The sequence below is a fragment of the Thamnophis elegans genome, chromosome 4, assembly GCF_009769535.1.
Source record: "Thamnophis elegans isolate rThaEle1 chromosome 4, rThaEle1.pri, whole genome shotgun sequence".
Lineage (NCBI taxonomy): Eukaryota > Metazoa > Chordata > Lepidosauria > Squamata > Colubridae > Thamnophis > Thamnophis elegans.
Genome location: NC_045544.1, coordinates 58,856,803 through 58,884,177, shown reverse-complemented (window position 1 = coordinate 58,884,177; position 27,375 = coordinate 58,856,803). Strand labels below are relative to the sequence as shown.

General features: G+C 41.2%; 1 protein-coding gene across 2 annotated transcripts in view; it reads right to left on the bottom strand.

The window, feature by feature from the left end:
* Positions 1 to 2,166: 2,166 nt before the first annotated feature.
* Positions 2,167 to 27,375, bottom strand: part of PNLDC1 (PARN like, ribonuclease domain containing 1) — a 36,497-nt gene continuing 11,288 nt past the window's right edge. For both annotated transcript variants that reach the window (XM_032214926.1, XM_032214927.1), the window contains 11 exons: positions 25,322 to 25,459; positions 23,629 to 23,698; positions 22,228 to 22,313; positions 21,037 to 21,092; positions 19,457 to 19,521; positions 18,483 to 18,536; positions 16,551 to 16,593; positions 15,621 to 15,717; positions 11,961 to 12,136; positions 4,455 to 4,553; positions 2,167 to 2,510 (listed from right to left, as the gene is read on the bottom strand). In XM_032214926.1, coding sequence (XP_032070817.1) covers positions 2,423 to 2,510; positions 4,455 to 4,553; positions 11,961 to 12,136; positions 15,621 to 15,717; positions 16,551 to 16,593; positions 18,483 to 18,536; positions 19,457 to 19,521; positions 21,037 to 21,092; positions 22,228 to 22,313; positions 23,629 to 23,698; positions 25,322 to 25,459 — 972 coding nt within the window. In that variant the 3' untranslated portion in view covers positions 2,167 to 2,422. The remainder of the gene's footprint in view (positions 2,511 to 4,454; positions 4,554 to 11,960; positions 12,137 to 15,620; positions 15,718 to 16,550; positions 16,594 to 18,482; positions 18,537 to 19,456; positions 19,522 to 21,036; positions 21,093 to 22,227; positions 22,314 to 23,628; positions 23,699 to 25,321; positions 25,460 to 27,375) is intronic.

Below are 27,375 nucleotides of genomic sequence, written 5' to 3'. Positions count from 1 at the left end.
AACCTTTATCCATTTTTAATCTTTCCACTTAGGTGCAACTTAAATTAAATTTTCCATTTTTTTCTACATAGGAATTAAAAACGATTGAAACCTGACTTGCAATTCCTTGGGTCCTGAATCCCATTCAGCTCAGAGACCAGAAGGAACAATGGGAAGAAGGCAGCTTCTGTGGCTATCAAAGAGAACTGATTACATAAGTGCATTGTAATCCAATTTGACGTACTGCCCTTATAGCCAGTCTTGAGTTAATAAGACTGTTAAATTACACACACTTTATATTCTGAATTATTGCCTTTTTTCCATGTTTCTTTTTGTATAGTTGAAATGCACTGTTACAATTATATTCATAGTCAATTTTTTAAAAAAATTCAAAGGAGGGACTTAAGGTTTTACCATATACGTAGAAGGGAAAAAAACTAAATATTATATTTCTAAATTAAATTATAATCTTGAATTTCTGTTTAAGCAAGGTGGCTGGTCTAATTTTTGAAAAAGCAACTGGATTGGGCACATCCTTCTGCAAAAAAATAACCGGTGCCATGTTAACTTTGGGGTTTGAAAAATCCATTCAACCTACATAATCAACACCTAGAAATGCTCTATTTTCATCCTTTCACTCGTGGCAAATTAGAGACTGTTCTTTAGTTTGGGATACAATGATAGTGCTGTTCTGAAGATTATTCTTAGTGTGGAGAGATCACTGACAGAAACTTGAAAAGGGGCATTCAATGCCAATCAAACAACCTTTTTCCAGTTTTCTATGAAGGTTTTTATCCCTCCTTGCGGTTAGAGAAAGACCATTTCTGAAGAAAAATAAATGAAGATTGGAATAAATAATGAGTTGAGAATGTGCTATGAGTATCAATATCAAATTGCTTTGTTTTGAAAAATCAACAGCTCTCATAAATATCACAGTGTTTATATTGGATGAAACTAGGAGATATCTATTTACCAAAAACAGATGTAAACTTATTTAAAGCTTTTTGCAGCAGCAATGATGACCGGTGGTTTAAGATTGCTTGTCCTGAACATTGGAAACTGAGTTCAGGGCCATATATTGGAGCTTAAAATCATTAGAGGAATTTTTACTTTTTCTCAACTATAAATAGAAAGAAAATACATTCAAGCAGCATAAGCTTTTTCAAGAGTTATCTCTTCACATTCTCTGAATTACCGAAAGAAGGGTTGAAATAGGCTGTTAGTGAATCTGTTTGTTCGTGGAGAAAAAATTAGGAAGTAAAAAAAATAGGGCAGTGATGATAGCTGTTCTACATTTGGATATATTTTGGGTTTTCTAGGGCTGTGATGGTGAACCTAATGCCCGAAGTGGCATGCAGAGCCATATCGCCTGGCGCACGCAGCGCCACCCATTCCTCTTTGGGTTACTGTTGTGCATGCGCACACGATGATCAGCTGGCCTTTGTGTGTGCAGCAATACCGGAAACTGGAAGTGCTGGTCTTCCATTTTCCAGCGTGAGCGTGCAGTCTGGCCAGCTGATTGGCGCATGTGCAGCAGTAACCAGAAGACTTGCTGGCCAGCACACATGCGTGTGCTGAAAACCAATAGTTCATTTTGGGGGTATGCACATGGGCAGCTCTTCTTCTGGGCCACATCCCAGACAAGCGCTTGCATGAAGCTCTCTCTTTTTGGCATTTGGTGCCACTTACACGCATGTGCTCTCATTCGCCATCATTGTTCACTGGGCAGCTCCTCTTCTGGGTTGTGTCCCTGACAAGCGCACGCACAAAGTGTTCCCTTTTCGGCACTTGGTGCCACCCATGCGCATGTGCTCCCTTTTCAGCACTCGGTGCTGAAAAGGTTCACTATCACTGTTCAAGGGCATTTAACAGCCTAATAGCCCGATACATAATGCTATTTTTTCTCCTATGCCAACTTTCCTATATACAGAGCTAAACTTTTAGGGACCTTACTATGAAAAGTGAGCTACATGGTGACTGGAGTGTCTTGTATGTTACAAGTCTCTGCAAGAACTGCCTACTACTGCAATTAGCTTTTTAATATCAAATAGTTATTCCACTTCTTCCACAATTTGTGTAGTTTGTACACAAATTATTTTGGGTTCTCCAAATGAACTGCCCTGGAAGCTTCATATCTCTCTTGAAAATAAAGGAAGGAAAGTTGCTCAGTGCTGGGCAGATTATGTACAAGCAGCAAGCACAAAATATTTGGTGCAATACTTACGCTTTAAGAAAATCCGCAATATTTGTTCCATTACTCCTTTCCATTCTTCTATATATTTTTCCATAATAAAGAAGTTTGCTTTTCGCTGCATTCTATTGAACCAATTTCTCACCCTATTCTTCTTCCCATATCAGGAACCACACAACTTGGGGATCATTGCAATGTGTTTTAATCTATAATTGTGCAGCTTACATTGAGGGGAAAAGAAACCAAGCATTTCTAGTGGATGAGCTGTTGCCCACGACAACTATAAGAGCCTCCAAGCAAGAAAGCCAGCAGAGACCAAGAAGCCACAATGCCACATATTCTGAAAGGGCACAAACAAATAAACATAAATGCAATTGTTCCAAAGCCAAACAACATCAAGAGTTTAATATCAAGTTTAGTTCTACCTGCCTTAGATTCGGTTTCAACTGAATTCATCATTAAAAATAGGCAATTTAATTACAAGGGCATTACACAATGGTTTAGATACTCCATGCTTTACTTATTGTGTAAAACCACATAAGCAGCTTATAGCATAAAAATCTTTCAAATATATTAAGCCATATTCAATAAGCAATTTTAAATAAACCCACTCATAACGAAATACAGTTCCCTGTTAACACAATCCTATTAATCCTGAGAATCCTTCTTAGATTCTCTACTTGCTTAGTCTTTGTCTTCACTACTTGAAGTAGCACAACAAAATGAATATACAATATATATAAAAAGATTTCATGACCTACATCTGCCTTCCCTGAGCAGATTCTTCCAAGTATGTTGGAATACTGCTCACTTCAGCCTCAGCCTATGCAGCTATGGAGGCTAGAGATGATGGGAACTGCATTTCTCAGTCCAGAGCAAATATGTCTGTATATTCAATGACCATTAGAAAGTGGGAGGAACCGTGCTTAAGAGTGCAATATCAATAAAGCTTAAAATAAATCCTGCACTCTTTCAACCCTGGTTCTGTTCTATCTTCCTGTGGCTTTAAGCACTGTATATTATTGAGGTGAAGGACTGACAGGTTTTATACTGGTAAGATCACTACTGTATTCTACAAACAATGCAATTTGGAGATGGAAGTGTTTTTGATACATCAATTCAACATCTTGAATAATTAAGTCCCTAAATGATGCTATCCAGGATGAAAACTTAGCAATTACTGTATTTTTGGAGTATAAGATGCACCAGAGTATAAGATGCACCAAGATTTTGAAGAGGCAAATTAAAAAAAAGGGTTTTGCACTCTGCAGATCTCCCAAAAATGGCCCGTTTTTCACGAAAACAGGACAGTTTTTTTTTAAATCAAAAAAGGGCATGCATAGCCTTTAGGAGGCTTGTAGAGTGCTCCTAGGAGGTGAGGCCCCCCAAAATGAACAAAAAATGGCCCATTTTTCATGAAAACAGGACAGTTTTTTTTAATCAAAAAAGGGCATGCATAGCCTTTAGGAGGCTTATAGTATGCTCCTGGGGGCTGGGGGTAAAATTGAGCAAAAAACAACCCATTTTTTGCTCATTTCTGCACTCCCCAGCCCCCAGGAGCACTCTGCAAGGCTCCTAAAGGCTATGCACAGGCATTTTGATGAAGGAGGCAGGGTTTCGGGAGGCAAGTGCACGTATTCAGTGTATAACAGGCACCCAGTTTTTCAGCCTCTTTTTTGAGGGAAAAAGGTGTGTCTTATACTCCAAAAGATACGGTACATATAGTTTGAGAATTATCTCCAATGGTGTATTAACCATTAAGACTAAGCACGTGCTTAGGGCACCAGGCCCAAGAGGGCACCACAAAGTTGAGAAAGAAAAAAAAAAACAATGAAGATTTGTAAAGTATGTACAAAGGAGGGGGGCATCAAGATTTGTCAGTGCTTAGGACACTGTGAGCCTTAATCCACCACTGGTATCTCATAAGTTCCTGCTGGTAGAAAAGGCAATTGGGTTAGTGTATGTCATATTAGTGTATGTAGCTGTTCTGTCTCTAATGGCATGAACATCTGAGAATGTCAATCTGGACGATACTCAATAAGCTTTTAATCATTAATACTTTGAAAATTGATGCTTGGACAATAGATGAGTGGCAAGAAATCATGGCAAACAAATGTAGCACACTTCTCTTAAAGAATGTACTTTTAATTGAGCAGTTGCAGCAGATGTAGAATGCAACAACTCAAGCACTTAAGCAGGAGTAGATTTCAGCATCAACACCCAGACTGAATTCAGATATGTAAACTACCATTCCAAAAGGTAGCATAAAGAAAATCTTACTTACTGTAAGAAACTAGTCACTCGTGGGGAATGCTTCCAACGGTGATACATGGAAATCTGCAGGTTGGGATGGGCTTTATATACTTTCATAACTATCCTGATGCTGTAAGAATAATTTGAAGAGAAAACTCAGTTTGCTGGCTAATACAGTAAAGAAGAATGCTTATACAACCAAATAACAGCTTTGCTACCAGAAGAAGCAGGCACTAATCAATGGTGGCAAACTGCTGCTCAACTATAGTCCCAAAGGTACTTTTTTTCAAGAAGAGACTGGACTTCCTGGTTTTTCTTTGAAGACATTTCGCTTCTCATCCAAGAAGCTTCTTCAGCTCAGAACTGAAGTGGAAAGTGAAACATCTTTAAAGAAAAACAAAAAAGTCCAGTTGCCTCTTGAAAAAGCAACAACCATGAAGTAAACACAATGCATGCGTGTGAGATTGAAACAGTGTCAGTGCCTGGACCAGCTGAAGCCGAGGGTGGGATTGGATTCCCCTCACAGTGCACATAGAAGGACAGTTCAGGTAAGTCAACGGTCATTCTCCTGTGCGCTGCTTGGGGAATCCAAGCATGTGACATGCCAAAGCAATGAGTTTCAAGGGCGGGACATAGCCTGGTCAGGGGCCGTGGATGATGCTACCATGGCACGACAAAACCGCGCTCCACTAAAGCGCGCCCGATTAAACCGCGTCGCTGATGTCATCAGCAGGGTGACAACAGCGACCACGGAGAAAAAAGGGCGCTTTAAATAGCGCTTTGAAAGCAAGCCGATTCACGTTAAGGTAAGGGTTAGGTTTAGGGTTAGGTTAAGGGTTAGGGTTAGGTTAAGCGTTAGGTTTAGGGTTAGGTTAAGGGTTAGCGTTAGCTTTAGCATTAGGTTAAGGGTTAGGTTAAGGGTTAGGTTAAGGGTTAGGTTTAGGGGGGTTAGGTTTAGGGGTTAATTTTAGCTTTAGCGTTCTCAGCATGCTTTTTTTGTCACGCTGTGATGACGTCAGCTACGCGGTTTTGTCGAGCGCGCTTTAGTCGAACACGGTTTTGTGGTGGAACCGATGCTACAACTCTCTGTAAGACATGTCGCCCAAAGGAAGCCTCTGCCGAGGCATACATGTCCACTTTGTAATGACGGATGAAGGGCGACGGTGATGACCAGGTCGACGCCCTACATATGTCTTCTACTGAGGCCTGCATTGCCCATGCTGCCGTGGTGGCCGCACTCCTGGTGGAATGGGGAGTGATGCGCCTGGGTGCCAGCCGAGATTGGGATTTGTATGCAAGGGCAATACACGCTTTCAACCAGCTCCCAATGGTGTTTGAGGACACCTTCTGTCCCATGGATGCCGGCTGGAAAGACACAAAAAGTGCCTCTGATCTCCTGAATGACACCGTGCGCTTCACATGTTGATGGAGCACCCTGAGAATGTTGAGATGGTGCCACTTCCGTTCCTGAGGGTGTGACTGATTGGGACAAAAGTCAGGAAGAATAAGTTCTTGCGCCCTGTGAAACAAGGAGTTAACTTTTGGCAGGAATGCCGGATCCAATCACAAGATGACTTTGTCTTGATGGAATATACAGAGATCCTCCCGTACTGAAAGTGCCGCCAGTTCTGAGACTCTTGTAGCAGATGTAATCGCCACTAAAAAGATGGTTTTAAGGGTCAACAATCTAAGACTGATGGTACAAATGGGCTCGAAAGGCTCAGCCCTGAGAGCTCCAAGTACTAGGGGCAAGTCCCATGTAGGGTAACGGTGGACTACCGGTGGTTTGAGGTTAGATGCGCCCTTCAGGAAGGATCGGACCCTCGGATGGCGAGCGAGGGAATGGCCCTGGGCGCCTCCAACCACAGTCAATAATGCCGCAATCTGTCTACGTAGACTGCTGGGCATTAGCCCTTTGTCCAAACCTGATTGTAAAAAGTCTAAAACCCATGGAACGGAAGCCTTAAGTGGGTCCATGGATACTGCCTGGCACCATTTGCAGAAGGCCTGCCAGGTAGCCTCATAAATCCGTGTTGTGGACAGATGGCAAGCAGCTTGGATCGTGGCGGCAATGACCTGGTCAGAGAAGTGCTGATACATCAGGATTGTCCGCTCATGTGCCACATGGCTAATTGTAGTAGCTGAGGGTTCGGATGGATGAGAATCCCCTGCAAGAGAGTTATCCAGTCGTCTGGGATTCTCCAAGATCAGGAAGTTGAAAGATGGACCAGGTCGGCATACCAAGGGCATCTGGGCCACATTGGCACGACCAGGAGAAAGTCCGCCTGCTCCAACAGAATCTTCTGGATGACCAGCGGTACGAGTGGGAGAGGTGGGAAGGCGTATAGGAGACCCTCCAGCCAGGGGCTGCGAAGGGTGTCGGTGCCTTCTGCTTCCTGAATGTAATACCTGGTGAAGAACCTTGACAGTGTGCATTGTACGGTTGAGCAAAGAGGGCCACCTGGGGCCGGCCGAAGCGGTGAGACAGTTCCTGGAATAGAGTTGGATGGAACTGCCACTCCGTCTGGTCTACTGTGGTTCTGCTCAGCCAATCCGCCTGTACATTGGCTGTGCCTGAAATGTGCTCCGCCTGAAGTGATAACAGGTGAGTCTCCGCCCAATGGTGAAGATATTCTGCTTCCAGCATCAAGGCCCGGGACCTGGGGCTTCCCTGGCGGTTGACATGCACCTTGGAAGCTACATTGTCTGTGAGAACCAACACGTGGTTGGTCGTCACCAGGTCTCGAAAGTCACAGAGAATTAGGCAGATCGCCTGAAGCTCTAGCCAGTTAATGCTGTTCTGCAATTCCTGGGCACTCCAGTGACCCTGTGTCACTCGGCCCAAGGCATGGGCTCCCCATCTGAATAGACTCCCATCTGTTGTTACTACAACATGGTCCGGCTCCTTGAAGAGGCACCCTTCAAGGATTTTGGAACAAGTCCACCAGCGGAGCGAAAGCAATACCTTGGGAGACAAACGGACCTGGGTCTGTGAGTGACTGGTGTGAGCCCTCTGAAATGGGAGCAAGAACCACTGGAGAAGACGTGCGTGAAACCTCGCTCACGGAACAATATCTATACAGGAGATCATCTTCCCCAGCAGTTGGGAGAGGACCGTGAGGGGAAGAGATTGCTGCATTTGCACTTGACTCACCAGGGTCTGAAGGCTTCAGCGTCTTTCCTGGAAAAGCGACACCATGCACCGTTCGGAGTCGATGATGGTCCCGAGATGGAGGAGGAACATGGTCGGGTGCAAGTGGCTTTTTGGAAGATTCAAGACAAAGCCGTGGAGTTGCAATGCTTCGATCGTGGTCTGCAAATTCTGCCTTGCCATATCTGGGGAAGACGATAGTATCAAGGTGTCGTCTAAATAACAGTTGACCCTTATCGGAATTGACTGGAGAGATGCCGCTATCACCGCCAACAACTTCGTGAAGGTCTGCGGGGCCGCTGAAAGGCCGAATGGCAGGGTACGGTATTGGAAATGGTGTCCTGCAAACTGGAATCGCAAGAACCTTCGATGTGATGGTGTATTGGCACGTGGAGATATGCCTCCTTGATATCCACAGAGGTCAGAAGGTTGCCCTGCCGGATGCAGGTCAGAATGCTCTTGAGTGATTGCATTTTGAACCTCTGGTATTTCAGGTAGAGATTGAGCCGTTTCAAGTCTAGGATGGCTCACCATCCCCCCGAGCTTTTGGGGACCAAAAAGAGGATAGAGTAGAACCCTAGCCTTTCCTGCCCCTGAGGTACACTTTCTATAGAATTTATGGAAATCAGATGGTTGATTTCAGAGTCTATCAGGCATCTCTTTATCTGGTACCTTGGTATGGGACACTGATGAAACGCCTCGGGGAGATAGCGAGAAATTCCGGAGTGAGGCCCAGACTCATGGTCTGAAGTGTCCACGCATCCGAGGTGGTTTCTGCCCAATGGGAGGCAAAAGATGTGAGATGCCCACCAATGGGCCCACCTTGTGTGAGTCACCATAACCTGCGAAAGGACCGGTTACTGTTCCCACGAAATGGCCGCAGGGCCTGCTGTTGTTGGCCCTGTTAGCGACCCCTGTCCCTGATACCGGAGCAGTCCTGATTCCTGTCCTGTGGCTGGGTGAATGGCCTGGAATAGGGAGGAACGTATGGGGCAGTGTTGTACCCGGAGTCCCCGGCCCAAAAGGGCTGTCTTCTATGATATGGTTGTTGTCTCCTGTCCCCACACCTGGTGGTTGAAGGAAGCACTTTGCATTTGTCCCTATTTTCAATTAAAATAGGATCCAACACAGCCCCAAACAGAGGACCTCCCTTGAGTGTAAATCACCTTGCTAATGGTGAAGCCTGAGGAGCCGGCGGGATGCCACGTTGGACGCTACTGCGTGGGATGCAAACTTGGCCCCATTGAGTGTAGCATCCGAAGAGAACTCCAGCACTGCCACCAGTTTATTTACATCCTGTTGTAGTCGGAAGTCCTCAGGTGGAAGCCTAGACTGCAGCTGTTGCAACCAAACCAACAAAGTTCTATTAAGAAAAGAAGCTGCTATGGCTGTAAGGAAAATCCAGGCAGCCTCCTGGTGCATTTTGCGGACGAATAGTTCGGCCTTTGTATCCTCGGCCTTAAGACCTTACTGGGGGGGGGGGGGGAACAGCCGTCAGTTGGGACCACTGTTTCTGAACAATGTTCAGAAATAGCTTCGGGAGAGGTATGACTTCCTGCTCCTGCATCTGTTCTGCAAAATAGCCGTCAGTGGAATCAAGGCCCACAGCCGTACTGGCTTGAGTGGTAGCATCACCCATCTTGGTAGTTGTCTTAGCTTTGTACAAAAGTGATTTAAATAAGGCAGGCCAGAATAGGCCAGAGAAGGCCGGTGTATCTTGCACTGGACCATCATCATCCGACAATTCTAGGGCAGCAACATCCTCCTCCTCACCTAGGATAGAGTCTTCGCTGTAAGCTGAAGGTGGTGGTGAAGGAGGATCAGCCTGAGAAATAGATAATTCCTGGCAATGCTGACAAGAACAGGGCACTGGGCCCTGCGCTGCAGCTCTGGTAATGCATGGGGGAGCGGGAAATGGCTGCAGAAATCATGCTATGAAGTTCTGGGGGCAAATTAAATTCGGGTCCATCCCTGGCCCTGAGGCCTGCAGCCATGGGTGTGAACGTGGCCGCGGGCTCTGATTGCGGGGATGCCTGATTTGTGGTCGGGCCCACCGCAGACAGATCTGGGGTAGATCGGGGCCCCAAATCCCCCTCATCTGCATCCTCCCCAGTGGTGTGGGAAGATTGGGGGACCAGCCCTGGATTTCCGCTGGAGGAATCGAGGGAACAGGAGAATGACGTTCGGCCACTAAAGTAGGAGGGGACCTAGTGGTGGGCCCAGGAGCCGAGGCCTAAGACTTGGCCTTCTCTTTGCACTTGGCAGCCCTATCCGGGGCTGCAGATGGCGCACGTTATTTATGTTTAGAGGCCCTAGTGGTGGACCTACGCCCCCCGGTGCTGGGCCCAGCGGTCTCAGAATGCAGCGGGAAGGAGCCTCTAGAAACAGAATGATTGGCCATGGTAATGCATGGGGAAGCGGGAGAGAGTTGAAAGGCTCAAGCTCACTTCTGAAACCAGGGCAAACCTCTGATAAATTGGCGAGCTGACTCGTTACGGTGCTAAATAATGGCGGTGAACTGACCTCTGCAGCACAATGACTCTCTCTATACTCAATCACAGTTGAGCATGAAAAGCAAACTCCACCCCTTCCTGTTGCAGATTTGGCACAAAGGCACTAACGGCTCAATTGGCTGGCGTCAGCTACTGTGTCGGTGTGAAATTCAAAAGTGCTTCCAAAAAATGGCCGCCGTCGTTCACTGTCCGGAGGGAGGGGGGCGGAATGCCAGCAGCTGAAATGGTGCGGCTGACTCACCTGGAACTGTGCAACGGCAGCAAGGCTCCCAAAGCGCTGGAAACGGCGATCCACGCCTGACAATTGCGCCCACGCCCACTGGAGGCAAGGTCGCGCTACCTTTATCACGGCAAGCGAAGAGAATGGGAAGTGGTACCAGCGGGTTGCTGAGTCCCGCGCCGACATGAGAGCACTGAACCAACTCTCACCACAGCCACTTATCAGGGAAGAGAGTGGCGAACCGACCCTCTACTGATGAGACCTGTTCCGGTCACCCGGCAAATAATCCTCCTGGCGAACTTTCCTGCGGCCGCTAGAGTAACAAAGGAACTGCGAGTTCTATAATTTTAAGGAAACGAACACCAACCATCCGTAATCAAACAGGTAGAGGAAAAAGAGGAAAAATCCAAGTCAAATGAGCTAATTTTGTCTATTATCCTTGAGGAGAAAACTTTTGCGTCTCTTTAAGGCTAGATTGAGTTAAAAAACTGAACTATCCCAGTCAGAGGAGACATGGTCAACAATTATGAAACTCAGTCTCTAGGCTAATGGACAAAGTTAACCCATGCTTGGATTCCCCAAGCAATGCACAGGAGAACAGGAAGGCAGTCAGAGGATGAAGGGACTGAGTTTTTTCTGCCTCTGGCCAATCTACAGCCGCTTACAGTAACTTACCTCCATGTCAACCTTACTAAAGCATGCTTACTCATATTCTCACAGTGCAAAGGTTTTATGTGTTAGCCCTTTCTCCTAAGGAAAAGAAGATGCCACCTTGTTTTCCCTCAAGTTTCCACCTTTTTCTTTTTAATTGTACTTTCTTGGCCAAAGCAAAATACCAAGAGGAACTATTTCACAGCAACCTCTGGTCTTACTTCTCCTACACAACATCACATTTCATTTAAGTCAAGTTTCATTTCCTTATTTTGTTTTTAGGACTGATAATTAAAAGCTCAATCACAACACTAGTATATAATATACTTGGTTTAGTTTTGCCTTAATATGCAAATATGCATTTGCCTTATGAACTTATCCATTCTGGCACATAAGCCATGGTTTCATCAACAAATCTTTAAACCACTGACGAATGAGGAAATAGCTGCAGAAGAGGGACTCAGAATTGTTGAGAAATTACCAATAATTTGTTCCTATTCTTTGAAGCTATAAGTAGTTTTGTTTTCAGATGGGAAAAGGGAAATGTAAGCAGGGGCAGAGGTTGAGAGAAAACAAAATGTTGAAATACTAATGGAATTTGAACTATTTAAATCTCTAGATAAGTTCCAGATAGTACATAATTAGAAAGTGAGACCATTTTAAAGAAAACCAAGACAACAGATCACAAGACGTTTGAGCATGTAAAGATAATTTTAAGATTTATCCATCTTTTAAATATGTTTGAAAGATTCATTGTCATATTATTTGGGAAGAAAGACAGTATCACTGATAAAATCAGAGAGTTGGAAAGGTTCTTAGAGGTTATCTAGTCCAACCTCCTGCTCAGTGCATGATCCACTAGAACATCACAGACAGATGATCATCCAACTCTGAAAATCCCTAACAAAAGTGACCATACAGTGGCAACCTGGTCCATAGACTGAGAGCCCATACAGTCAGAAAATTGCAGATTCAGGCACAATTGCGATTTTAATCACCTACTCTTTAAAATAATTGGAGAGCAGGAGAAACTGGTTCATTCTTAGCTGACGGACATTAAACCTGCAGAAACTCCTCAACTCTTGATGAATCTGCTCTTCAGTTACCCCATGCCACCCCTTCACAGTGGCTAGTAGGAGGGGTGGACGTGATGTTAGGTCATCCGCGCCAGAAAAATTCTGAGGAAATAATAAATTTTCAGTTACTGAGAGAACCAAATATGTTTCAGACTATTAACTGAAATATTATGGCATTCTATACAAAACAGATACATGCTTGTATGGCAGTCGCAAGATTCAAAAAATTTTTACTACCAGTTCTGTGGGCATGGCTTGGTGGGTGTGCCATGGCTTGGTGTGCATGGCAGGAGAAGGATACTGTAAAATCTCCATTCCCTTCCCACTCCAGGGGAAAGATACTGCAAAATCCCCATTCCCTCTCAATCAGCTGGGACTCAGGAGGCAGAGAATAGAAGTGGTATTTACCAGTTCTCCAAACTACTCAGAATTTCCGCTATCGGTTTTCTAGAACTGGTCAGAACCTGCTGAATACCACTTCTGCTGTACATTGATGGGAACTTAGAATTAATGTAAATATTTTTTAAAAACTTCTATGATCATATCCTTTAAAGGCTGTCTTGCTTATTAAATATATTGATAACATATTAATGGCAAAGTCCAAGTCCAGTTGATTTTAGCTGATCTAAAGGAAAAGTTGGCCAATACTTGCGTGGAAAACAAGCAGGAAATCCCAGAGCTACAGGTTAGAAAGGGACATTTTAAAAAAAACCATTCAGGAAGAAGGTAAAAATGAACCATTTTTAACGTTGTTTGGACTTAACCTGGGAACAGAGGAACCATCAAGTCAATAAAAGGAGGAAGCAGAATCATTAGGGAAGAGATTCTGGAATCCAGGAGAAGGGCAGAATTGTGAGAAACAAACTCAAAAGTAACTAGCTTTCTTTTTTGCCCATCTTTAGAGACACAACTCTGGGCAAGCTCACAACAACAGTAAAAAGAAATTTTAAAAAATTAAATCGGTAGGAAAAACCTGGCATCTTAGCCATTCTCCATCAATGCAACTAAGTTTTAAACTAGGTATTAAGTTGATCTGAAGAATTATTTTGGCAAGCTTTCTAGGTTCTGTTACATTATCCTACTGGCATTAAAGACATTATCCAGAAATCCAAGTGATACTTGCTTTCTAAATTTGGCAGCTTCAGAGGGATTGGCAATATTGCCTCAGAACAAATTTTATGGCCTGATGCAAAAAACCACAAAAAATTGAGTACAATTCAAAACCATCATACAATCACAAACTGCAACGGTTGGAAAAGATCTTGGAGATAAGTACTCCAACTCCCTCCTTCCTGCTGGGGTGAGCCAAGGTGGCGCAGTGGTTAAATGCAGCACTGCAGGCTACTGCTAGATCAGCAGGTCAGCGGTTCAAATCTCACCGGCTCAGGGTTGACTCAGCCTTCCATCCTTCCGAGGTGGGTAAAATGAGGACCCAGATTGTTGGGGGCAATATGCTGACTCTCTGTAAACTGCTTAGAGAGGCCTGAAAGGCCTATGAAGCGGTATATAAGTCTACTGCTATTGCTATATTCTCCTACTACAGCAGAATCTTTACTCTCTTCAATAATGTTACATGGTTGGGAATCCTGGATTTGATATTGGGGATAAAAACACACTTGACAGACTGTAGTCCTGAAAACATGAAATGTAAATTTGAAACAATTAAATCTACTAAGAATCTATGCTTTTGGAATATAACTTCACTATGGGGCTACAACATGAATGTTTATAAAGGAAATCTGCTTTTGGAAATTAAATAATGACTAATCACATGAGTCTGTAATTAAGGATGGCAATGTAGCATCCATATATATTTCCCACTGAATTCCAGGCCATCATCTAACCCTTTCCATTAAAAAAAATTACATAATGAAGTTGGTGAAAAGATTTAAATATTGAGACCTCAAAGCAAGACAGGAGTGTTCTATCACCACCAGTGGTGGGGTTCAATTTTTTTTACTACCGGTTCTGTGGGTGTTGCTTGGTGGGTGTGGCATGACCTGGTGGGCATGGCAGGGGAAGAATACTGTAAAATCTCCATTCCCTCCCCAAATTCAGGGGAAGGTTGCTGCAAAATCTCCATTTCCTCCTGATCAGCTGGGACTCGGGAAGCAGAGAATAGATGTGGGGTCAGTCAGTGGTGGTATTTACTGGCTGTCCGAACTACTCAAAATTAGTTCTCCAGAACTAATCAGAACTTGCTGAATACTACCTCTGATCATCACTACCCTCTTTTCCTTATATCATATCATATCATATCATATCATATCAAAGGGAATGGTATATTGCTGAATTTCTATCCAGCTACATTAAAACTCAAAAACAGAGTATGGAGAAAAACAAACAAACCAACCTCCCTGACATACCCAAAAATGTTAAAGAAAGCAGTGAGAAGGTCAAAGAAACTGCATGCTGTTCAGATGCCCATATTTAGAGAAAACAGAATGCTGTCAACATTGGGAATTAATGATGTTCCCAAAGTTCCTGATAGCCTATTTTAAGTGGGTCCCTGGAAACATATTTACTCAAAAGATCCTGGAGACTCACACTAAATTTGAAACATTTCTCTATTCATATGAACTAGGGCAAAACGTTTAGTCAAATGTGGTAAACTAGGGCATATAGTCAGCTGCCTTTATTATAGTGCTGCTGATTATTAATCAGAAAAATTGGACATTTACTTTCTTCCTATGATATGAATAACACATATGCTGCCATTAACAGTATCTTAATAAATGATCCTGTTTTGCTTCCTTGCCTATATAGGGAGAAAGGAGAAGAAAGAAAGAGATCCTTAATTTCACAGTTCCTCCCATAACAAATACAAGTTCTGTAAGAGAAAAGGTAGGCTCCTCTGGCTGCAAAAATCATGTTTTTTCATTACCCAACAGAAAAAGTGGTAAGTGGGACAGAAATCTGGTATAAGCAATTCATACGATGAAGTAATAATCCCTCTTTTCCCCCCAAATTCTGCACTCAAACATCCCAGTCTTTTACTGTGCAGCTATTACAAGCCTCCTGCCCCCAAACGCCTTCTTCCTGAGGCCCACTACATAGGGCAGGGCTGGGAAACTAGGGCCCTTTTACAACTGAGCCAACATGGCTGGCTCAGGAATTATGGGAGGTGAAGTTCACAGATCATAAAAGAGCCATAGTTCTCCAGCCCTGTTAGAGATCAATCTTGTAGAATTTAAGCAGATGAGGGAGGAGTAGTGGCCATAACTCAGCTTTTGTGCTCTGATTAAAGACTCACAGAGGACATTGCTTGTGATGTTATGGTATCATTAGGGCAGCCAATCTAAAATTCAGGGCTTTTTTGTTCTTACTTTTTCGATTTTGGTATGGCTTTAAGGGACAAATGTGCAATAGCAACCAATCCAATTTGGGAATGGGAGGTGGGGGAATTGAAGGAATACAATAAGTGCCTTAATGAAAGATTTACTACATCCATTACAAGACAGAACAAAACAGGGTTCAAATAGTTAGCCCTGCCATTTCAACGGAAATCTGAAGCTGCTTACCCCAACTTGCTAGCTTATCTCTTCTCATAACTGGCTGATAGAATCCTTTTGTATTTCATACTCACAATTTTCTGAATTCCGCCTCGAATCAAGTTCACCTGATTCACATATGCAGCTAATACATCAAGGTACTGAGAAAAAGTGGGTGCTTCTGTTTGATGACTAAATGAAAGGAAATAAAGTGAGTTTTTAATCATTTAACAAAGTTGGATTGGAGACAGATACCATGACTGCAATGTATAAATGCCAAATTCCCATTTAAGGCTTTTTGTCCAGCTTAAAATGTTTGTTCTTTGAAAAAAAGAAAATGTAATTAGACAATTTGCACCTTTTAGCCCAATAATCATCATATACAATATCTCAGTATGCCTTCTTCAGTTTCTTTTTTTTTTTTTTTAGTTTTTGAGCTATCAAATCCAAGCTTAATGCTTCTTTTTCAAACAAAAATGCCTAACATTTAACCTTCCCCTTATATAAAAAATGCTCTTTCTTCTGTAACCTCAGTTGATTTATTCATATCCTTTTTCTAAATCTACAACACCTACCGATTTTACCAGAAATACATGTATCATTTTGTGTGTAGTAATAAATATGGAGAAATTTATCTCAGTCTCTAAGATGTGATATCTAACTTTATCCACAAAAACCGAACATATTGATTCAACAAGAATTCCAAGGCCTCCTGATTAGTTACCATTAATTAATTCAAATCCTAAAAAGGGGATGCTACTTAGGATTTTTGTCTCCTAACATAAAAGAAATTCCTTTAAACTTCTTTAAGTGAAGAATATAACATTTAGAATTGTGAATTTTTTAAACTATTCTAAGTAATTTGGTGGGGTTATCAAATTTATTCACATCTCTGATAACTCTTTCAGACTATTTATCAGTTATGTAGATATTTCTCAACTTCTTACATGAAAGAGCAATCAATAAAAAAATTAATCACTCACTGCCATTCACACTTATCAATGAAAGGTCAAACTGTAACTTACCCAGTTTTTCTGCAAAGGAGCAAGTGAGCTATTTTAAGAAGAACTAGAAGAAAGGATATATATACAGTTATATATCCATTGTTAGTTACTATTAGTGATATGACTGGAAAAAGAAATGGGAAAACTATTAAATGAAAAGAGAATCCCACAAGGACGTAGTTCTGTGAGCGTGGCTTGGTAGGCATGGCATAACTTGGTGGGCGTGGTGGGGAAGGATACTTTAAAATCTCCATTCCCTTCCCACTTCAGGGGAAGGTTACTGCAAAATCCCCATTTCCTCCCAATCAACTAGGACTTGGGAGGCAGAGAATAGATGGGGGTGGGGCCAGTCAGAGGTGGCATTTACCGGTTCTCTGAACTACTCAAAATTTCCACTACTTTAAACTTTAAACAGCCTTGAGTCTGTCTTGAGGGCACCCAACTAACTAACCCTTCAAGTACTCCTACATTTGCCTAATTGCAAAAGCTACAGTAGTAACATTATGGCTGGTTCCTTAGCTAAGAATTTACAACCATTCCCAAAAGGACTGGAATATGTACTCATGCAGGAGGCACAAATGTTACCTTTTCATTTGCTTTTTTAAAATACACTAATGAGGGAATTATAAAAGTAGTCCCTGATAAGCAAGCATTAATTCAGCAGCCATTCAAAGTTAGTTATGACTGGACCTCAAAGTTATGGCCGTTGCAATACCTCTGCAGCTATGTCATTACATAGCAATAACACTTAAGACTTATTTACTGCTTCATAGTGCTTTACAGCCATCTCTAAGTAGTTTATAGAGTCAGCATATTGCCCCCAACAATCTGGGTCCTCATTTTAGTAACCATGGAAAGAAGTTAGTAAAGAAGATTAGCTGGAAAGCGGAATCAATCTTGATTAGTTCAGGATCTGCTGGCAGTCAGCAAAATTAGTCTGAATACTACATTTTAACCACTGTGCCGCCATGGCTCCAAAATTTGGGCAGTCCACCTTATTTCTGACTGCAGCATGCACTTCAATTCCTCCTACTTCCCTATCCCACACCATGTCTAGCCTTTTGGCTACCCTCCACTTCACTGAAACCTACCCCTGCTGCCCCTCGCTGACCTTTGCCACCTTCTTACTTCTGCTATTGAGGCACATAAAGCATTGCAAAGGGAAGCAGCTGCCTCAGTTGGGAGAGGTGTGAGGTCTTTTCCTAACAACGGTACAGTCTTCACTTAACCAGGGAAAAAAAACTCCTGGAACTACCATTGCCAAGTGATGCAGTCGTGAGATGATTTAACTAAGAAACTGCTTCAATTAGCATCAGAAATTCTGGTCCCAAGTAGGATAATTAAATGAGGACTGTCTGTAAATGGAAATCGGGAGATTTCCAGCTGGGAATTTACTTTCAGAGGAAACGCATACAAATATATTTTTAAAAAATGAGTTATCCATGGAATTTCACTAGCAACAAATGAACATTTACAAATGTTATATATTCATGAGCTGTGAAGGTCAGGATACAGAGAACAAAAGCTGCAAAGTGAAAGATCTAACTATGCTGAAGTTTTCCTTTGTACATTATAGGAGAAAATAGGACAGAAGCTACTTGGTTGCATCCGAACAAGTGGACAGCATAATTCTATAAAGAGCTGTGGTGATGCAATGGTTAGAATCCAGTTTTGCAGGCTAATTCTACCGACTGCCAGCAGTTTGATTCTCACTGACTCAGTCTTCCATCCTTCCAAGGTCAGTAAAACGAGGACCCAGACTGTTGGGAGCAAATGCGGACTCTCTAAATCACTTAGGGAGGTCTGTAAACAACTGTTAAGTGGTATATAAATCTAAGTGCTATTGCTATAACTGTAAAGCTACCTGTTTCTCACCCCTTGGGAAGTCCATGTCTGAAATCGGACAAAGCCTAAAAAAGAAATACATTAGATTCTTAAAGATAAAGCACATACCTGCTCCACAGAGGAATGCATCATAGGCGGCCTCATGAGGATACTTATTTATAGCTGAAAGTTTTCAAATGTAGAGAAAAGATAAATCATGGAAAAAGATATTACAGTAGACATATAAAAGAAGATGGCTGACGTTATAAAAATTAAAAGTGATATATGAACCAATAATTAAGAGAGTAACCAAAATAATTCCTCTACATTGGATTTACACAAAAAAATCTTGTGACAAGGGGGAAAGAAAAACTGAAAGGATATAAAGTTTTGCAACACTTTTTGAATGCACTGAAGAGTAAGATTGTTAGAATTGAAAGTAAGGAATATAAAGTTGGTTTATTTTATTAAAATAAAGTTATAAATGTATTATATGATGTAAAAATGCTTAAAAGATTAAAATAGATATGTTAATAAACAAATCTATAAACAATAAAGGAAAGAAGAGATCATTTATTGTAATTAAAAGGTGATAAACTACTAAAAGTATTTATATTTGTTGTAATGAAGGTGAAAGTCACTTCTTTATGAGCTTTTTCTTTACTATATTTTTACTTCTTTCTTTTCTATTTTTCATTTTCCTTTCTTTTCTGTGAACTCCAGTTTTCATTCTTCTACTTTCTTTAGTTATTTTACTTTTATAATTTTAATCTTTAATAAAATTATTATTTAAAAAAGAGAAGGTAGATAATAGTCATATTCTATTAAGTTGACCTTTCTCTTGTAGATAAGGAATAAGACAGCAATAGAACAGGTAACTCTGTGAAGAGCAGTGGGGTAGCTGATACTCCCTTTCAAAGCAAAGCTGAGTGTTTCCTGCAATGAAGGCAACTGAACTGTGTGATAGTTCTCAAAAGTATGCATATTAATGTGATTTTTTTCTTCAAGTATGAAAAATCTCTTCAAACTAAACAAAAGACATTTTTTAGATTTACCAGTGATAATGGTTTCATGGTAAGAGTTTCATTCCGAACCAGACGTACCATATCTGAGACAATCATCCGAGTGAAAAATCTCTGGACAAAGCTGGTCTGTTGGATTCACAACACTGTTAAGAGGCAGAAATCCTTTTTAGTCCTTGCATGTTTCTTTTTGATAGTACTAATAATCTTCATTGTCTGGCCCTTCTTGAAAAAACTAGGACTTTTAAAAAATAAAGCAAGAAAAGCCAGTTGAATGAGTGAATGTATAGTATAGGCGTATCCATTCTGCTAGCATTTTATTGTAGGGGTAAGAAACAGAATCAGACCTAATGATTCCACCTCCTAACTCCAACTACCAGTAGTTGGGACAAAATTTTAAGTAGGGCTTTGGGGAAGTCATCTCTCCCCCCAGTGAAATTCTATTGCTGCTGCTTTTCTTTTCATGAAGGGGTTGTATCCCTTCTCTCCCTTACCCTTCCTATTCACTCATTTGGCTCCTTTGAAACAGAGAAATTGAGTGGGACTAGAATTTCTTGAATAGGCCTCCAGAGGTCAGCTGCAAAGGCCTCATACCGCTGTTTTATATATACTTTCTTGTAACTTCTCAACCACACCATTTATATAAACTCCCTAATTTATCAGAAACTATGCATATGACAATCCTTTAAAGCAGACCAGAACAAGAAACAAGCACAATGCACATCCTAAAACTACTTTTAGTAAAATTGGCTATAGTAACACAATCTTGCAAGTATGAACATATTCTACTCAATCCTATTTTGGTGTGTGTGTATGCCTATCTGAGACATTTTTGCTCCTAGCCCCCAAATCTGGGATTTTGCAACCTTTATCTCTATCAAGGTCATCCTATTGACTGTCTACAGAATTGCAAATTTATGACCATGACATCAGCAAATTCTGCAGATGGATTGACTAATGTTACTGTATTTTTCAGAGTATAAGACACACCAGAGTATAAGATGCAGCAAGGTTTTGAAGAGGCAAATTTTAAAAAAAGTTTTTGCACTCCGCAAACCTCCCAAAAATGGTCCGTCTTTCGCAAAAATGGGCCTGCTTTTCTCCCCAAAACAGGCATAAATAGCCTTTAGGGGGCTTGCAGAGTGCTCCTGGGGGGGGGGGGTGGGGTAAAATTGCGCACAAAGCGGACTGTTTTTTACTTATTTTTGCCCTCTCCATCCCCCAGGAGCTCTCTAAAAGCTTCCTACAAGCTATGCACGGCCATTTTAGTGAAGGGGGCAGAGTTTTGGGAGGCAAAAAATGCTGTATTCAGTGTATAAGATGCACCCAGATTTTCAGCCTCTTTTTTGAGGGAAAAAGGTGCATCTCATACTCTGAAAAATATGGTATCTTAAAATCTGTTGCTTGAGAAGACTACTGTACTGAGAACGACAAAACTTTTGTGCAAAACATTGGTTGCTTATTCCTCTTTCAAATGTGAAACTGAGAAACGTGCCGTTTAAATAAAGGAAATATTGAAGACAGAATACAGAACTAAAACACCATTCAATTTCTGAGAGTTTTTAATGGAATAAACAGTCAGTGAAATGAAATAGTTATTAAGATTACTAATCAGATATTTAGTGATTGAACAGAGAAGAGTGAAGAGACATGTGGCTGACCTGCACAGCATTTCATACAACTCCAATAGATAAGAAACCTGAGGAAACTGGAATTCCTGTATTGAAGATGGAGAAAAAAAAAGAAACCAAATGTTTTTAGGTGCCATGGACATGAATCAATTGGCAAACCATAAAAAGACAGTAAGAGCATGGAAGTCACAAGGAAAGTGTGAAACCCATTGTGCTTCTGAATGTTTTTTTATAACACTGGCCTCTGGGTCTTCCACTCTCACCTTTGTTTTCCTATGAGGAAAATGAGATTATTATCCATTTCACTATTAAATTTTCTATGCTATAAACAAAACACCCTTAAATAAGCCTGGAATTTACATGCACCAGAACTGATTAAACGTATTTTTATTCTAGCTCCTCTGAAAACACATCTCAACTTCATCAGCTATCCCTCCCAAAAACAGGAAGCCTGGGGAATAGGATCCTATGCTGAAACTCAAGGAAGGCCAGCCCGTTCCTTAAATGAGGATAAGTATTAGCAATGTTCTTAGCAGCCTGCACTGTTGAGATCAGTGTGTAGAACTTACAATGCAGCCCTCAAACAAGGATATCAGCACTGAGCTGAACCAGTTGTTACATGCTTCCAAATCATTTTTTTTGTAAGTTCAAAAATAGAAGTTCCTATTTGCTCAGCCTTAAAGTGTAAAACTTTTAATAAATGCAATACTCAGGTTCCCCAGGAACCTATCAACACTTTCTTCCAGTTCTTGCAGCACTGGCTTCATAAGCCTGGGACGTATGATAAAGTAGATCAGAAGTTGGCAAGTCACTTCTACTTAACTCTGGGATCACTGCTCTTCTAAGAAGTATTGAACAATGAAAAGCAAATAGTAGGCTTTCTTAATCTTTACTAAAAGCGGAAAATGACTATGTGCTCATTTATTTGAATGAATTAAAATAGTTAATTTGAAAGAAAATGAAGTATAAAAGTGACAGAGCTTGATAAGTCTAACAGTCCAGAACCAATCACTTTACGTCAATGGCACTTTATTGCCTCACGCAAGTGTTTTTTCTTTCAGTCACAAACTGAGATACTTCAGCTATTTAGTCTGGGACATCAAGCATACTTTTTTTTTTAAAGTAAGAACTGAACTACAGTCCCTCACTTTGTGAGGAAGAAAGAATTGCAGATGAAAACAAGCTGGGACATTTTTAATTGTGGTAGAGAATGAAAATGACCTTCCACGTGGCTTTGGCGATGTTCTTCGTATCCAAAAGAACAGGAAACAGGAAGTGAATGTTATCTTTGAATTCCTCATACTTTTCTGAAAATTGTAAGTAAAAAAAAGGGAAAAGGAGTGAGAACAAATTACTGACTTACAACCGGTTTATTAATGACTGTTCATAGTTACAAAGGAGCTCCCGCTAAAAGTACTTATGACTTGCTTCTGAAGTTCCATAGGCTGCCCTCTCCATAGTCAAATAGTCACATGATCAGCAATCAGCCTGAATTTACTCCTAGTTTTCAGTAAAAATGTCCCGTAGGACAAGGCTACCCAACCCCCAGGTTGGTGACCAGCACTAGTGCATGGCCCTCCAGGAACTGGTCTACATAAGTGAACAAAGGGCCATCCACCCACATGCAAGATCCAATCAGCAAGCAAAACAATGCCCCCTCCCCCCCCGGCCAGTCATGGAAAAACTGCCCTCCATGGAACCATCCCTGGCGCCCAAAACATTGGGTGCTGCTGCCTGTTGTGGTCTGCCAGTGTCCTGTGGAGTGAGGAGGTTAGGGAGGAACATTGGCCAGTCCTGGAGTCTGGGGAAGGCTCGGACAAGAGCAGAGAGGGGCCAGGGCCATCTGGGAGTTATGTGCTGCCTCCGTAGCCTGACATCAGCAAGGCAGAGGAACAGGGGGAGCCTGTTCCCAGTGCACACATGCACAGAGCTGCCAGAAGGCAAGAACAGTTAAAACGAAAGGGAGTAAGGCTTGGAGATGATTGGCTCCTCCCATAAGACATAAAGGAGGAGCAAAGGCACGTGAGCCTTTACAGGAACTAACTTTGTTCATTCTGGTCAGTTTAAACTCTGAAACTCAGTTTTGAATCTGTGCTCCGTTTGGCCTTGCAAAGCTAATTGGAAATTAGGTCTTTGGCAGCATTTCAAGGGAGATAAAGGTGGGTGCTTATCAGCCTTATTTTGAAAGCCTGTCGGACTCTTTACAAACTATTTGTGACTCATTATGGGCTGTGAATGAACTAAATTGAAATAAAAAGAGGGTTTTTGGAACTAAGCGTGTGCTTTTTACTGTCTCAGGAAGCCTAGGTCAGAATACTGCCATAGAGAACAATGGGTTGACTTAACAACTGTGATTTGTTTAGTGACCACCATAAAAAAGGATTGTAAAATTGGATTGGTCATGTGGGTGACCTGCTTTATGACCATCAAGACTTAGGACCATTATGGTTGCAAGTTGAGGACTACCCATAATGCTTGCTTGTAAATTTATTAACCTAATGCCATTAAACTTGCAAGAGACCAAAACTGCCAGTTCTTTTCTAATAGCAAAGATCAAGAGCAATTGCTTAAGAGCTGAAAGAGGGATACGTTCTATACAACTGCTATTCGAAATGACTTTACCAGGAAGGGGTTTGTAAAATTTCTCGTGCAGATACAGAAGATCCATCAGCATATTGTGTCCCACCAGGGGCTACAGAGTATGGAAATAAAAACAAAACAAAACAAAACTTGGTAAGATTGTAGGCATATCATTGTGGTCCTGCATTGCTCCTTTAAAATCACTAAGTGCAATTTGCTTGCTAGGGCTATGCTTTGCAGAAGGGAACCTTCCAAACCCAGGGACAGAGTGATTGATTATATGTTAGTGTTAACTTTATTTTTTTTTTCTAAAAACAAAAAAAAAGCACCAATTCAAATGCAACAGAATACATTATAGGAAAGCATTCCTTTCCCTTGGAATACTTAGCAAGTTTGTAGGAGACATCCTATGTACAATTCTACTGGATACAAAAAGCTCCTAGTTTAGTTTTCCTTTTGCAAGCAGCTTTGACCTTGGAATTTGCATTTCAAATCAGGTAGACTCCTATCTTAAGCCTTACACTTGTCTTTTGGAATGACTTTAAAAGTTACTACCAAATTTTAATCTGATAGAAGGGAAAACAATTCTACAAAAACAGATTTATAGGCACACAGAATTTAAATGGATTTTAAATGCAAATAAAATGAACTTTAACTTTTGTCCACCCTTTGTAGAATGTGACCTTTGGAATACTATTTAAAGGTCAACTGTAGGTCTTAGCCATGAAAGCTTGTCCACTCCTGTTATAGTTTTACATAAAAGCAATATTTTTGAACATCGTGGAAACATTGTCACTAGAGAATAAAATATTTAACAATATATCCAAAGTGAAAATTAATTTCCACAATCAGAACATGGGATCCCGCGATTTCACAAACAAGATTTCAAGATTATTCTAAATCATGTAGAATGTATATCTCCTACATAAAGTATGTGAATGTAGTTCCTGCTAGGACAAACCCATCCTATTCATGCTGGCAGAGAAGGCTTACTACGGATCCCATTGGTTAAAAAACTCTTTGACTATCAGGATCCAGAAGAACAACCTTCGCTGCCGCAGAACCCACTCTTTGAAACATGCTACTTTCTAGGGCAGGGGTCCCCAACTCCCGGTCTTTGGTCCAGCTCCAGGCCGCAGTCAACCAGAAACCAGACCACTCAAACAAGCAAAACCCCATCTGTGGGATGCAAGCAGCATGGGAAACCACGCCCCCTCTGGTCTACGAGAAAAACCTCTCTCCACAAAACTGGCCCCTAGTGCTCAAAAGGGCAGGGGCTGCTGTTTTAGGGTAAATTCTGCCCCTCTCTCTCCTATCCTTCTGCAAGAGCTTGAAGACCTGGCTCTGCCAGATGGCCTGGAGTCCCAATGGGAGAGTTCCAGGCTGCAGGTAACTGCTGGATTGATAGCAGACTCCACCTCCCGCCCCCTTGCTCTCTGTTCCCCACACATATTGTTCTATTATTTCGGTGTTGTTGTCACTCTTAATTTTTTTCTTTTCATTGTTGTAAGCCACCTAAAGCACGTGTATCAAACGTCACGTGACATTTTATGACATTTTTCCTATTTGTGGCCTGCATATGACACATCTAGCCCACGATCCACCAGTTTGATACGCCCTGACCTAGAGTATCCCCAGGGCAAAATAGATGAAAAATAAATTTAATAATAAATAAGCATTTTGTAGCTCAGGTTTATATCATGAATGAACTTTCTAACAGAAAATTGGGCTTCACCTTCTTAGCTTTCACAAGTGTCTGGAAAATATTGGTGAAGCCCCTTGCGGAATAAAGAATTTGTTCTCTTTGACATGGATCAAAAGCAGTGTTCTCCAGGACCCAGCGGTATTGTGGATTCACCTTTTTCACCATCAACTAAGAGATAAGAACAGTAGTTGTCAGTAACTGATTCTCTTTTGTTACATCTGCTTGGGTAAATGTTTAATATACTCAGCCTTTTTAACTGTCAAAACATATTTGTCTGTTCAAACTGATGGTACATTTATTATATAATATTTAACAGAGAGAATTTTTCAGTCTACAGTGACTGCAGAAAAATCTAGGCAATAAACCACTGATTTGCGGAGGTGGGGGCAGGGAAAGATTTTTTGTTCTAGACATAAGCATTTTCTGTTTCAACTGCATCAGTTTTTCCCCCTGCATCATCTACAGGTATGTGCGTTTCCTTTGGGCAAAATAAAGATAAAAAGGAAGATTTCTAAAGAAAAATGAAAGACTATTTAACCAAATGTATATGCATAGTTATATCTATATAATTTCGTTCCATTTAGAAATGCATTAATAAAATTTGTAGCACACAAATGCTTAGTCTTCTGTATTTTTATTATAACTCTCAAGAAACAGAGTATCAGAGCATATATAGATGGACTCTAGAGTTTCTACGGAATCAGTCACAAAATAATTCAACTGTTATTGTTGCCTGTTCAGTGAAAAGAATATCTCTGTGCCAAATTTTATTACTTTCTACTCTTCTTCAATACTTTTCCCCCTGTTCTAATTATGTTTTCATTTCATGCTAGCTGGTTTCACGGTTTAATCAAGTTCTAGTTGCCCAATGACATGAGTCCCAAAAATTCTTCCTAAAATTATACTGTGAATTTTTCCTTAAGACAATCACTACCTTTATTATTCTAGTATATTTCAAAGAGTTGATTATTTCAGAATTCAGTGTTTTCACTTACTCTATTTTTTGGAGTATAAGACACACCAGAGTATAAGACGCACCAAGGTTTTGAAGAGGCAAATAAAAAAAAAGTAGATAGGCAGATAGAGGGATGGAGAGGGATAGAAAGAAAGAGAAATACAGTAGATAGGTAGGGAGAGAGATAGGTAGGTAGGTAGAGGGATAGAGAGAGAGAAATACAGTAGGTAGGTAGGGAGAGAAAGTGTGTGTAGGTAGGTAGGTAGAGGGATAGAAAGAGAGAAATAGAGATAGAGAGACATACAATAGATAAGTAGGTGTTTCTGCTGACACAGCACTTAATCAATGTAATTCTCATCAATCAGTTAAAGAGCTTTCCAAAGAGAAAAAAAAAGTTTTTGCACTCTGCAAACCTCCCCAAAATGGCCTGTTTTTCACAAAAATGGGCCCATTTTGTTAAAAAAAAGGCATGAATAGCTTGCAGAGTGCTTTAGAGGCCTAAAAATGAGCAAAAAATGGCCAGTTTTTCACAAAAACGGGCTCGTTTTTTGTCAAAAAAATTGCATGCATAGCCTTATGAATGCTTATAAAGTGCTGCTGGGAAATGGGGGGAGCATAAAAGGTCCATTTTTGCTCATTTCTGCCCTCCCCAGCCCCCAGGAGCTCTCTGAAAGCCTGCATAAGGGTATGCACGGCCATTTTGGTGAAGTGGCGGCGCTTCGGAAGGCAAAAAATGCTGTATTCAGTGTATAAGACGCACCCAGATTTTCAGCCTCTTTTCTGAGGAAAAAAGGTGTGTCTTATACTCCGAAAAATACAGTAATTTTCCAACACATATTAATTTAACATTCCATAATACTGTATTTATTTTAAAAAAAACCTCCTAATACAATTTCTAGAATTATTCATAAGCAGACATTTCCTTAAAAGTATTATTCCTTAATAATTAGGCGGGATCTAAATGAAGCTCCCTGTATGCCCATGCCTTACATATAGCATAAACTGCTAATAGAGAAATATAGCATAAACCGTTAATGTAGCAAGAAGTAAGCTGCTAATAGAGAAGAAATTCGCAAGGCTATATCATAAGCCAATTTTGTTCTGTGCCTAGTGATATGGAAAGCCTAAT